Source organism: Nycticebus coucang, chromosome 8 (assembly GCF_027406575.1).
Source record: "Nycticebus coucang isolate mNycCou1 chromosome 8, mNycCou1.pri, whole genome shotgun sequence".
In the NCBI taxonomy this organism is placed as follows: domain Eukaryota; kingdom Metazoa; phylum Chordata; class Mammalia; order Primates; family Lorisidae; genus Nycticebus; species Nycticebus coucang.
Window position 1 is genome coordinate 101,386,760 of NC_069787.1, and position 14,295 is coordinate 101,401,054.

Below are 14,295 nucleotides of genomic sequence, written 5' to 3' on the forward strand. Positions count from 1 at the left end.
ATTATTGGCTAGATAGTGTCTCAGTACTTCTAGAGGAGTTTGTATATGTTATCTATTTAATATCATGGCAGTCTGTTAAGGTTGGTAGTTATTTCTATTTATTGGATAAGGGAACAAAGTGGATAAAAGAGCTAGAGGGAAGATGTTTTTATGTTTTGCTTTTATAATCTGTGTATTTGCTCCTTTAAGTCTCAGTAATACATAGTTTTCTTTGTTTGTCTCTGAAATATCAGCCGTCTGATGGTGGTGCTGCTGCTGTGCGTGACTCTACTCAAAAATGGCAGGTCCACAGCAACTCCAGGGGAGAAAATTATCTTCTAGGCTGCAGCAAACTTATAGCCAGAGCAGGCTAATGCAGTTCTGAGATGTCTAGACCAGGATTTTTTGATTTGACTGCTAAAGTACTATATCCTACCTAATTGTTGCCTTCAGATCGGCAAAAAAGCAAATAGAGTCTGAATTTTTATAGTTCTCACTTATTCGTAGAGTATTGTTATTGATTGTAAATGTTCTTTTCAAGTAACTTATTCTATTTCAAATAACTATTGTAATTATTGACTCTACATAGTTAAAACTTCCTTGCTAGTAAAAATGGGTTTTTATTTATCATAATTCATCTCAGGCTAGAATAAGAAGCCTTTAAAAAGCAAATATTTGTGTTCCTTAGTAAGTGTATTTGAATTATTCCTCCAGGTGTTTTGTTTAAACTAAAACTATCTAATTGTTTAACTCAAAAAAAAAGTTAACTTATAATTCTGTTTCTCCCTTAGCAAACTAAACAAAATAAATCTTTCTGTGATTGAGTAAGTATCAGTGCTATATGATCATTTTATTTATTTATTTATTTAAGGCAGAGTCTCATTATATTACCCTTGGTAGAGTGCTGTAGTGTCATAGCTCACAGCAACATTCAACTCTTGGGCTTAAGCGATTCTTTTGCCTCAGCCTCCCAAGTAGCTGGGACTACAGGTGCCCGCCACAATGCCTGGCTATTTTTTGTTGCAGTTGTCATTGTTGTTTTAGCTGCCTGGGCAGGGTTCAAACCTGCCAGCCTTGGTGTATGAGGCTGGCGCTGTAACCACTGTGCTACGGGCACTGAGCCTGTTGATTTATTTTAAACATCTAAATAAATCTGTTCAATTATGTGGGTATTTTATATATGTATTTATAAGTGTATATTTTTTAGAACATCATTTTTCCTATTACAACTGACAAAAGATGATCCGAACTCAAATGTTAATTTGTTGTTTTGGTAGCATTATTAGAGTTAATTGAGTTGTCTTAGACATACTGTTTAGAAGTTTACCGTGGCATAGACATACAACAGTGATAAGAGGATCTTACTGGGAGCTGTATTCTTGATAGGGTCTTCAAGCTGCTACCTAGTGGATATGCTGAAAGGCTGTGTTCTGCAGTGACACGTTTGGAGTTGACAGTGATGGGGAGCTTGGTGAGGGATTGATGCCTGTAGTGCCCATACCTTCATGGTGGGATCCACTGTTAAATAAAAAGCCCTTGTTTTATATCACATCGTTCTCAGTAATTTTACTGTTTGGGAGAGTCATTTTCTTGAAGCACCAGGAAACATGCCACAAATCCAGAAGAGGATTTGAATTCAACCCGCAGTTCCCTGTCTCTTTCATTCTCTCTCTCTCTTTCACTGCTGCACACTCTTAACTTTTCTGTTTCCTGATGTAAATTGCCTTCTTAATTGTTTCTTTTAGCTATTTGCATTATGATTTCTTTTGTTGAAATAAATCCAATAGAATAGTTAGAATGCTAAATGTTAGATTAATAAGAGGAATTTCGTGTTTCTGGTTCAAAATTACTAGTGGTTAGTGCAAAAAAAGTTCAGGAAGTAATCCTTAAAATATCTCTAAAGCCACAGTTAAGAGAAATACTAATCATTTTATAATTAGTTTAAATGATTATTTCTTTCTTAGTATTGGAAGAATATTCTTGAGATTAGTGTAGTCCTAATAGTCACAGAATGTGAGTTACAGTTATAACTTAAAATTTTATAGTAGTCATGTTAAAAACATAAAAAGAAACAGGAAAAAATTTTAATAATTTATCAATCCAGTATGTGAAAGATATTATCATTACAACATTTACATTCTTTTTTTTTTTAAACTGAGTTTTTGAAAAAAAAAAAAAAATTTTTTTTTTTTTAAGACAAATCACTTTGTCGTTTTTGGTAGAGTGCCATGGCGTCAGAGCTCACAGCAACCTCAAACTCCTGGGCTCAAGTGATTCTCTTGCCTCAGCCTCCCAAGTAGCTGGGACTATAGGTGCCCACCACAACACCCTGGTATTTTTTAGAGATGGGGTCTCGCTTTTGCTTAGGCTGGTCCCAAACCTGTGAGCTCAGGCAGTCCACCTGCCTCGGCCTCCCAGAGTGCTAGGATTACAGGCATGAGCCACTGTGCCTGGCCGAGTTTTTGAAATCTTGTATGTGTTTAACACGTAGAGCACATCTCAACTCAGACTAGCCTTAGTTCGGGCGTGCAGTAGCCATGTGTGGCTATAGTGATTGCCAAATTGGTCAGTTTAGGCCTAGTGTATTCATTGTAATTAATGAAAACTTATAATTTGTTCTTGAGATACTTATGTACTTTCCACTGTGTTTAAAGGTCATTGTAATTTTGCATGACTGAAATAGTAAATAATAAAAGACGTTTATTTATTTATTTTTTTGAGATAGAGTCTTACTGTGTTGCCCTCGGTAGAGTGCTATGGCGTCACAGCTCACAGCAACCTCAAACTCTTAAGTGATTCTCTTGCCTCAGCCTGCCAAGTAGCTGGAACTACAGGCGTCCACCACAATGCCCAGTTATTTTCTTGTTACAGCTATCATTGTTGTTTGGCTGGCCCAGGGGGGCTCGAACCTGCCAGCGTCTGTGCATATGGCTGGTGCTGTAACCACTGTGCTAGGGTGCCCAGCTGATGTTTATGTTCTTCGTTCTTCAAAACTGAGAAACTGAGTTGATCATTTTGAAATAGCAAATCTAGACTCACTGGTTAAAATATAGCTTAATTAAACTATGTAACTTTAATATTGAGTTTAAGATCATAGATTTGAGCTGCATACTGTTAAGCAGCTATTGCAGTGTTAAGAAGATACTGCTAGTATTTTGCAATTACATATTATCTTTCCTCCTAAGTGTGCATTTGGATAGTGGTTTTCCAGCTGTGTTCTATAAGTCCCAGGGCTGCTGTACAGGTTACAGCAAGGTCGGGGAGGTTTAGCAAGCTGTGCCCCAGCCCTTTCCTCCTCCTCACTCTCACCTAATCTCTACATGTATTTATTATGTGCAGGATTCTGTATGAAATTTCCTCTTGGGGAAAAAAGTTTATATTGTATTTAAAAGTTTGCATACTTAGCAGTTATTCTAGTGCTTCTAAACCTCTGTTATCTTTCTTTCATACTGTTCATAGAGAGCTGGTGAACAAAGTTTTGGCTTTTTATATTGGAATCTTGATCGGTAATTTATATGAATAGTATTTGTCTCTTTGCTTCTCTCCTCCTACCCTCTCTCTAGCTTATGAACTTTTATTTTAGCATCTACTTTATGTGACCACAATGTACAGAGTGGCTGTGAAGTTCACATGCAGTTTAAAATAGTGTGCAATTTACAATTGCATATGAACTTTATGGTCACCCTGTATAGTACATGATTTTCGCTTTGTACTATATACAATAAATCTTTAAATCTGCAGCAGATACACTTCTCAGATTTCCACTTTTATTTCTAAAATAAAATTGTGTGACTTTAGAAATATTTAGAATAAGAGAAGTTCACTTTCATAAATAATTTGTGTTCATCTTTAGTGTGTCGGTGAGGTACCATTCTAGATGCTGGATCTACAACTTGTTCAAACTAGACAGTTGAGAGCTTAAAACCGATATAGCTGGGATATATAGCCTAAAAGTTAGGAAATATTTATTTCAAGTCTATGAGACAGTTGCTAAAGTGGTATTATTTGTATGTACCTGAGTGGATAATGTCATTGAAAGAAACTAAATTTGGTTAAATTTTTTATTTTTATTTTTATTTTTTTTGCAGATTTTTTTTTTGCCAGGGCTGCGTTTGAACCCACGACCTCTGGCATATGGGGCGGGCGCCCTACTCCTTTGAGCCACAGGCGCCACCCAGTTAAATTTTTAGCTCAGGAAATGTCCAAAACCAATTACAGAATCAGTATCTCCTTTTCTGTAAGCATCTTTTTTCTCTCTTTCTTTCTTTATTATTTATTTATTTATTTATTTTTGAGACAGAATCTCACTTTGTCACCTCAGGTAGCGTGCTGTGGCATCACAGCTCACAGCAACCTTCAACTCTTAGGCTCATGTGATTCTCTTGCCTCAGCCTCCCGAGTATCTGGGACTACAGGCGCCCACCACAATGCCCAGCTATTTTTCTCAACTCTAGCTCAGGCTGGTCTCAAACCTGTGAGCTCAGGCAATTGCCCACCACAGCCAAAGTGCTGGGATTACTGGTGTGAGCCACCATGCCCGGCCAGCACCTTTTTTCTTAATAAACAAAATTCCCCCATTCCCTCAACTCTTCAGATTCAAACAGTATTTTGTGATCAGTTTGAATAATCTGAATGTATGTGTGTATTTTAAGCTGTTAAAATGAGTTTTTGATGATCATATCAAAAGTAATGCTAAAGCAGAATAATTACATGTAACATATGGATGGGGAGAGGGGAAAATGTGAACTATGAATTTAAGAAGTTTAGTGATTTTTAAAATTTTAATTTCTGAACTTCTTATAGAATAATGTAGTATAGCTTCTATTTCCTTCGTTTTAAGTAGGCGACAACTCCACTATTCCTATTGGATGGCTCAGGGTTGCAGCTGAATTTCTGCACAAGCAGGTAGAATATTGCAGCTGTCTTTTCAGTAGATGAGCAGCATCTTTTCTCCCAAAGGATCCCTTTACTTTCTTAATTTTTTCTTATCCCTTTAAAAGATAATTATTATATATAGAGGGTGCCAACAAATGTATACACATTTTAAGAAAGTAAAAAACAGCACTAAAATTGTAATACTCAGGCTAGGCGCCTGTAGCTCAAGCGGCTAAGGCGCCAGCCACATACACCAGAGCTGGTGGGTTTGAATCCAGCCTGGGTCTGCCAAAATAGCCAGGTGTTGTGGCGGGCACCAGTAGTCCCAGCTACTTGGGAGGCTGAGGCAAGAGAATCACTTAAGCTCAGGAATTGGAGGTTGCTGTGAGCCGTGATGCTATAGCACTCTATCCAGAGTGATAGCTTGAGGCTGTGTCTCAAAAAAAAAAATATATATATATATATATGTGTATATATAAAATAATATATGCCAATAATGTTTGTTATCTTATCTGTTGTATCTCTGATAATTGCAGATGTTAAACATGACGAGTATTATTTCATTTTAGTCTTGCTTATTTGTTTATTTTCTTATCATTTCCCTTTTCCGTGTCAATAATCTATGTGTCTAGGCTCAGCTTGCCAATCGGAAACAGAAATTAGAGTCTGTGGAACTTTCTACTCAATCAGAAATTCAGCACCTGAGCAGTAAGCTGGAACGGGCCAATGACACTATCTGTGCCAATGAGTTGGAAATAGAGCGCCTTACCATGAGGATCAATGACTTGGTTGGAAGCAATATGACTGTTCTGCAGGAGCAACGGCAAAAAGAAGAAAAGTTGAGGGACTCTGAAAAACTATTAGAGGTGTGTTTTAAAATTACTATATTTCGGGGAAGTTTTTTTATGTGTGTGTGTGTTATAAGAAAGAATAATTAACTGAGAACTAGGTTCCAAAATCTATACTTTCTTCCTTACTCTTTAGTGGAAGGATCAGATACTGATAACTTTGTTAATATTGTGACTGTAATGTAAATTATAGTCTGATTCCCTGACTCCCTGGCTTCTTTTACTCATGAAAAAGAAAAATTTTAGTAATATCTTTTTTTTTTAGACTTTCGTAGGTTTTAAAGGAAGAAAAGAGAGAATTGAAGGAAAATTGTACTACTATCTTTTTTACAGGCTCTGAAGGAAGAAAATAGAGAATTGAAGTCAACTCTTCAATCTCAAGAAAACTTCATCCGTGAGGCAAGAATGGTAAAGGAGAAGCTACAAGACAAACGGAAAGCATCTGACACTCAACACACGGTAGAAGTCATAAGGTGTATTTAATCTTAAGTACTGTTCATCTTAGCCACTTGATGATTTAGCATTAAGTACCAGTTTCAGTATTGCATATTCATAATTTTATGTTCGATCATATTGTGGGTTTTCTTATTCAGTTCCAATTTCTGCGTTAGGTTTTTAGACTGTTAAAAATTTTGTGTGGTTAGTTTTTTTCTGCCTCTGGTTTGGGTCCCTAAAAGAGACTCTGATGTTTAGAAAATTATTGGTCACTTTGTACCCTGAAACTCCAGATCTAAAGGGAATTATAATTAGGGAAATATAAACCAGCCTCCCTTTCCTGGTAGAATAGGTCACAGTTAGTAGCTGCTTAAATCAATAACTACCCCTTTAAAAAACATTCCTAAAACCGATTTTATTTTTGTATATGAATTATTGCTATGAGAAGTTCATAGTGGAAAGTAGTAGAATGAGAGCTTCCTCCTTTTGCTTGATTTAAGTCTGTTTTACACTTCTGTTCCTGCCAGAATTCTCCTATAACTTTCTCTTTTTTATTTTATAAAACCCATAAAAATCCTTTTTTAAAATTTCAAAATATTAAGGGAGGTACAGATGTTTTTATTATATGGATACCTCTTACAATGTTTAAGTCAGGACTGATAGTGTGCCCATCACCCAAATAGTGTTCATTGTACCTGAAGGTAAGTTTTTATCCCTCCATCCCTTCTTTCCTTCCTTCTTTTCTTCCTTCCTTCCCATATTGAGGAGATACAAGTTTTTTATTTTTGTTACTTGGATTGCTTTTGTAATGCTAGAGTCAAAGCTATAAGTGTGCCTATCATCCCGATAGTATTCATTGTACCTGTTAGGCAGGGTTTCACCCTTCCCCTCCTCCCCCCTATAATTTTTAGTTTCTTTGACCTAAGATATCAAGTGTCAATGTAGCGATTTTGCCGCTTATTTTTCTTATTTTTGTCTCTTATTTTTCTCTTGAAAAACAGGCAAATTCCAGTTAAGAAAGGAATAAATTTCTGCTTTTTTAAGATGCAACATCTCTTGACTCTTTCTCTCCCATTCTAGAGTTCTTTTTTTTAAAGCAAGAGACACACTAAAGAGCTCCAAAGAGTTTAGTTACCAAAAATGATTGAGAAATACAAACTGGTTGTATGTTGTTTTTGTTTGTAAAGATAAAAGGCCTTTAACAGTCATGCTGTGTCTTTCCATAGGCCACTGGAGGAGGAGTCTCAGACAGAAGAGAGGTACATCTCTCAGGGGCAGGAGGACTTAAACAATGAGCTCTCCCCATTGAATTTTACCAATTCTAGTGAAGAACTTCTGCAGGCAGAGGTGACTCGTCTTGAAGGCAGGTAGATAATTACATATACATTTCAAAAACCTTTGAGTTGGGCAGTGCCTGTGGCTCAGTCAGGAAGGCGCCGGCCCCATATACTGAGGGTGGTGGGTTCAAACCCGACCCCGGCCAAACTGCAACCAAAAAATAGCCGGGCGTTGTGGCGGGCGCCTGTAGTCCCAGCTACTCCGGAGGCTGAGGCAGGAGAATCGCTTAAGCGCAGGAGTTGGAGGTTGCTGTGAGCTGTGTGAGGCCACGGCACTCTACTGAGGGCCTTATAAAGTGAGACTCTGTCTCCACAAAAAAAAAACAAAAAAAAACCTTTGAGTCTTTGGCTGTAGCTCAGCGGCTAGGGCTCCAGCCACATACACTGGAGCTGGCGGGTTCGAATCCAGCCTGGGCCTGCTAAACAACAATGAGAACCAGAATCAAAAAATAGCCGGGAGATGTGGTGGGTGCCTGTAGTCCTGGCTACTTGGGAGGCTGAGGCAAGAAAATCACTTAAGCTCAAGAGTTGGAGGTTGCTGTGAGCTGTGATGCCATAGCACTCTACTAGGCAACATAGTGAAACTCTGTCTCAAAACAAACAAACAAAAAAACCCATTGAGTCTTTGATCATCATATTGATAAAGTAACCTAATATAATCTTACTAAAAAAAAAAAAGAAAGGTTTTTTCTAGCATCTACAAATGGCTTGACTTCTTATTTCATTGAATTAACAGAAACATTTATAGGTGAACTTCTTATAAATCTACCACCAGATCTACCAGTCTGCTGTATCTATACCCATGAGTTGTTACTGTGGATTTATGCTCCCAAGATCAGCCCTTGGACTTGTGTCCTGTTTCTGTAGTTATTTCTTTTATTTTCTATGGCATCAAATTCTTCCTCTCTGCTGAATTATTTCCACTGGTGTAAAATATGCTATAATATCTCCCATTTTGGAAAAAAACTTAAAACCCTCTTTTAATCCTCTAATCCCTTTAAGTTGCTCCCACATTTCTTTACCCAGAGGTAGAGGGCCAGTTCACTGTCCCTCAGACCGTTGGAGGGCCGGACTGTAGTTTAAAAAAAAACTATGAACTTTTTAAACAGGGCCAGTTCACTGTCCCTCAGACCATTGGAGGGCCGGACTGTAGTTTAAAAAAAAAAACTATGAACAAATTCCTGTGCACACTGCACATATCTTATTTTGAAGTAAAAAACAAAACGGGAACAAATGCAATCACACCGCCTCATGTGGCCCGTGGGCCGCAGTTTGAGGACCCCCCGCGTCTATTCTTTTTCAAACCAAATTCATCAGAAGAGTTATCTGTACTGTTGGTCTCTACTTCTTTGCCTTTTACCTGTTCAGAACCTCTTTCTGGGTTTTCCTCCTTACCATCTCACTGAAACTGTTCTTGGAGAGGTCGGAGTGGATACAGGGTGCTTTTTCTTTTTATTCTGCGTTGGTAGTGTTATTTCCTTGACTGTTGATTGGATCTTGACTAACACTATACTATACTCAGCTAACTCAGATCATTGTCATACTTATAAACTGCTCTTTGTTCATCATACCTCTAAACATTTTATTTTATTTTTTTTTGAGACACAGTTTCACTATGTTGCCCTCAGTAGAGTACAGTGATGTCACAGCTCACAGCAACCTCCAACTCCTGGGCTTAGGTGATTCTCTTGCCTCAGCCTCCCAAGTAGCTGGGACTATAGGCGCCTGCCACAATGCCCGGCTATTTTTTGGTTGTAGTTGTCATTGCCGTTTGGCATCCCTAGGCTGGTTTCGAAACTACCAGCTCTGGTGTATGTGGCTGGTGCCTGAGCTGCTGAGCTACAGGCTCCGAGCCAGTAGGTTTCAGAATTTTTGTTTTGTTTTAAATATGTGATTATTTTTGTCATACAGTTTGGAATCTGTAAGTGCAACATGTAAACAGCTGAGTCATGAGCTAATGGAAAAATATGAAGAATTGAAGAAGATGGAAGGACATAACAATGAGTACAGAGCAGAGATCAAGAAGGTAAAAATCTGCATGCCTGGGATGTATTTATGGACTGAGCTGTGGGTTGGGAGAGATTATAGGGGTCATTTCTAATGATGTATCAAAAGGACCATTTGATATTTAGGAGTGAAAGAGCAACTGGAATTGAAATCTGCCCCACTATGAGCTCTGTATCTTTATTTTAAACATGTTTTGATGAAAAGCTCTCTGAAAGTATATATTTTTTTTGTAGAGACAGAGTCTCACTGTACCGCCCTCGGGTAGAGTGCCGTGGCGTCACACGGCTCACAGCAACCTCTTAACTCTTGGGCTTACGCGATTCTCTTGCCTCAGCCTCCCGAGCAGCTGGGACTACAGGCGCCCGCCACAACGCCCGGCTATTTTTCCGTTGCAGTTTGACTGGGGCTGGGTTTGAACCCGCCACCCTCGGCATATGGGGCTGGCGACCTACTCACCGAGCCACAGGCGCCGCCCTGAAAGTATATATTTTTTACTTGTAAAAAGATATGAACTATTATTTAATATTTTCTTATTGATAAAAGATGGATATGATTATATATGCCTATTTCCATGGTGTGCCATGGTGTAGTTAATATCCTCATTGGTTACTGAGGTATGCAGAGCTGTTTGTATATACATTAATGGGCCTGAGCTGTCCTCCTTGTTGATTTGTATTTTTTTTTTTTTTTTTAATTACTTCTTTGAGATTAGCTCTTTCTTCCTTCTGTCTTTCTGTTTGCTTGTCTTTGCAGTTTTTGGCCAGGGCTGGGTTTGAACCTACCACCTCCGGCACATGGGGCCGGCGCCCTACTTCTTTGAGCCACAGGTGCCGCCCCCTCTCTTCTTTCTATTTGTTACTTATCTTCTGTAGACCAGGAGACCATATAAGCAATATTTACAGATTTGCAACTAAAAAAAGAATAAAGGTCACAGGTTCTATCCTTTAGTTAGTGTACATGGACTTTGATCCTAGTTCTTGACATTTGAATAATCCATTTCTTCCTGTTTTGAGATCTGATAAATGATTATAGTTATAACCACATGACTTTCAGTAACGTACTAATTTTCTGCAGGTCTAATCTAGGAAAAATCATGTTTTGAGGTAAGGCAAACTTTATTTTATTAGCTATTAATATATTTTTCTATCTAAATGCTTTCTCTTGTCTCGGTGCTCATAGCACAGTGGTTATGGCATTGGAATCACATGCACCGAGGCTGGCGGGTTCAAACCCAGCCCGGGCCAGCTAAACAACAATGACAACTGCTGCAACGACGACGACGAATGGCTGGGCGCCTGTAGTCCTAGCTACTTGGGAGGCTGAGGCAAGAGAATCTCTTAAGCCCAAGAGTTTAAGGTTGCTGTGAGCTGTGGTGCCATGGCACTGTGCCGAGGGCGACAAAATAAGACTCTGTCTCAAAGAAATGCTTTCTCTTAACTTTTGGTACTTTCCCTTCTGCTTCTTTGTAGTTGAAAGAACAGATTTTACAGACTGAACAAAGTTATAGTTCTGCACTAGAAGGAATGAAGATGGAAATTGCCCAGCTAACTCGGGAGTTACATCAGCGAGATATTACTATTGCTTCTGCCAAAGGTTCTTCCTCAGACATGGAAAATCGACTCAAAGCAGAGATGAAAAAGGCAGAAGAAACAGCAGTTGAGCATAGGGTAGTACAGCCTGAACAAGTACTCTTTTTGTTGGAGTTTGTTTTTGAAGATGGAATTTATTAAAGATACGATATCTTCAATATTTAACTTAGTAAATTTTTCTAGCCTCTTGGTTTGAGCTGAGTGTGTGCTGGTTAACGAGTAGTCTAATGTGGACTGGTGGGGCCGTGAGGTGGATATGGACAAGGCAAGTGCCTGTGCCAGTGGTGTTTGATGGGGGGCTAGAGGGCACCCCAAGGATACTGCATCTAGCCTCTTTGCTGCAGAGGCTGCCAAGAGGGCATCATAGCTCAGGTAGGAGCTGAAGATTGAATAGGAATGAGCTAGGTAAAGGGGAGGAAAAGTTTTTCACACAAAAGAAAAGGACATGCAGAGGCCTCAGAGAGAGAGTGGGACATGCTCACTGGTTGAAACCAGAGTCCAGGTGGGTGAATGGAAGGGATGAGACTAGAAGGCAGCTCCTGAACGGCTGTGTTGGCTGGGTGAAGGAGTTTAGTGTGATTTTGAGGTCAGTAGGAGTACAGTGCCTCGGTGGTCAACTCAACCACTCAGATGCTATCCCAGCAGTAAGATGGTGACCTAAGCTGTGGGCAGAGGAGGGAGAGGGAAATGGATAAACTCTGTAGACACTGGGGTAGTGAAATTGGCTAGATTTTGTATTTGATTAGGAGGGAAGGTGCGGTAAGCATGATCAAGGAAAGATGTCATGTAGGATTTAAGCATGGGCAACTAATGGAAAATGGTGAAATAAAGATAGAGAACAAGTTTGGGGGAAGTTGATGAATTTGTGTGAATGATACACTGAGTAGGGAAGCTGGTGGAGGGGACGTGGGGATTTGGTTGGAGTTAAAGGCTGTACTTTTATGTGGAAAATTTTTTTTTTTTTTAGACAGAGTCTTACTTTGTTGTCCTTGGTAGAGTGCCGTGGTATCATAGCTCACTGCAAACTCAGACTCTTGGGCTCAAGCGATTCTCTTGCTTCAGCCTCCCAATTAGCTGGGACTATAGGCCCCCACCACAACACTGGGCTATTTTTTTGTTTGTTTGCTTTGTTTTTAAGAGAGAGAGTCTCTAAAACTCCTGAACTCAAGCAGTCCATCTGCCTCAGCCTCCCAGAGTGCTAGGATTACAGGGGTGAGCCACCAGGCCTGGCCATTTTATGTGGAAGTATCTAATAGTCAATACCACAGAAGGCCTGGATTTCAAGATTAAAATCAGGGTTAGTCATTAGCTGTGGAAGTCCTTGCATGAAGCTGACGTTTCAAACCTGAGAGACTTAGAGATTACAGTAAGAAAGAATAAAGGTAGCCGGGCGTTGTGGCGGGCGCCTGTAGTCCCAGCTGCTCGGGAGGCTGAGGCAAGAGAATCGCGTAAGCCCACGAGTTAGAATCGCGTAAGCCCAAGAGTTAGAGGTTGCTGTGAGCCGTGTGACGCCACGGCACTCTACTGAGGGCGGTACAGTGAGACTCTGTCTCTACAAAAAAAAAAAAAAAGAAAGAATAAAGGATAAAAAACAGTGACTCAAGCTAAATTTAGGACACTTCTTTTTTTTTTTTTTTTTTGTGGGTTTTTTTTTTTGGCCGGGGCTGGGTTTGAACCCGCCACCTCCGGCATATGGGACCGGCGCCCTACCTGCTGAGCCACAGGCACCGCCCAGGACACTTCTTATTTAGGGTAAAAAGATATTGGAATGAAGCTAAAAAAAGTATCAGTGAAAAAGGAAAGCAATTTTTTCCTAACCAAGGAAGGCACAAATCTTGTCAAGTAGGAATGGTCCAGCAGAAAAGCTAAGGAGAATGAGGACCGAAAATAAGTTAGTATTTTGTGAAAGAAGTGCCGTTGCACCTGATGCTGGAAGAAGAAGCCAAATGAGAGATTAAACCAGGATAGTGGTTAGGGACTTACCAGTGAACTGAAGCTTTGCTGCTTGCTTTACCTGGTGCATGATCTTGGGATATTTTAATCACATGGATGTTGATTTACCTTGAGAACACCTTTAAATGGTGTTCATATTGATGGTACATATTGATTATATATATGTGTGTGTGTTTGTATATGAAGACTGTAAGTTAGTCTAATGAAAATTATAAGTGGAAAAATTTTGTAGGATGCATTTGATTTGTTTATATATTATATATATATATTTCTGCTTTTTGTTTTTTAGGAGATTTTGAATCAGCTGGAGTCACTCAAGTTAGAAAACCGACGTCTTTCTGAAGTAGTGATGAAGTTGGAATTGGGTTTACATGAGGTAGTATGCAGTAAATGCTATTATTGTACATATGTGTTCACGATACCTTTTTATTTTAAAGTATATTGTCTTCTAATTTACTTTTAATTATATTTCTTCAAGAAATTCATTTAATCAAATATTTTAGAATTTTTAATGTACAAAGAATTTTAGGTGCTATAATGAGCTTGAGGATGAATAAGATTCTTTTTTTTAATTGTTGAGGATTCATTGAGGGTACAGAGAACCAGTTTACATTGATTGTATTTGTTAGGTAAAAGTCTTTTTTTTTTTTGTTTGAGACAGAGTCTCACTATGTCATCCTCGGTACAGTGTTACGGTGTCACAGCTCACAGCAACCTCCAACTCTTGGGCTTAAGTGATTCTCTTGCCTCAGCCTTCCAAGTACCTGGGACTACAGGTGCCCACCACAACACCTGGCTATTTTTTTTTGGATGTTGTTGTTGCAGTTGTCATTGTCGTTTTAGCTGGCCTGAGCCAGGTTTGAACCCGCCAGTCTCAGTGTATGTGGCTGGCACTGTAACCACTGTGCTATGGGCGCCGAGCCAAAGTCCCACTTATAATTGTGTCCTGCCTCTAAGAGGTGTGTCACACACTGTTATCCCCCCACCTCTTTCCCCATTCCCCACCATGTACTAGGTCATCAATTGTCTTCATATCAGAATTGGGTACAGTGGATTCTTGCTTCTCCATTCTTGTGATGCTTTACTAAGAAGAATGTGTTCCAACTCCATCCAGGTTAATACAAAAGATGTAAGGTCTCCATCTTTTTTAGTGGCTGAGTAGTATTCCATGGTATTCATATACCACAGTTTGTTAATCCATTCCTGGATTAGTGGGCACTTAGGCTGTTTCCACATTTTGGCAATTTTAAATTGAGCTGTGATAAACAGTCT

The 14,295-nt window shown here is 39.3% G+C and overlaps 1 protein-coding gene across 7 annotated transcripts in view; it reads left to right on the plus strand.

Moving 5' to 3' along the window:
* The window catches only part of CEP63 (centrosomal protein 63), a 65,708-nt gene that overhangs the window by 36,078 nt on the left and 15,335 nt on the right, over positions 1 to 14,295 (plus strand). For all 7 annotated transcript variants that reach the window (XM_053599258.1, XM_053599260.1, XM_053599259.1 and 4 more), the window contains 6 exons: positions 5,487 to 5,720; positions 6,036 to 6,175; positions 7,364 to 7,504; positions 9,386 to 9,500; positions 10,951 to 11,148; positions 13,313 to 13,399. In XM_053599258.1, the coding sequence (XP_053455233.1) occupies positions 5,487 to 5,720; positions 6,036 to 6,175; positions 7,364 to 7,504; positions 9,386 to 9,500; positions 10,951 to 11,148; positions 13,313 to 13,399 (915 nt within the window). The remainder of the gene's footprint in view (positions 1 to 5,486; positions 5,721 to 6,035; positions 6,176 to 7,363; positions 7,505 to 9,385; positions 9,501 to 10,950; positions 11,149 to 13,312; positions 13,400 to 14,295) is intronic.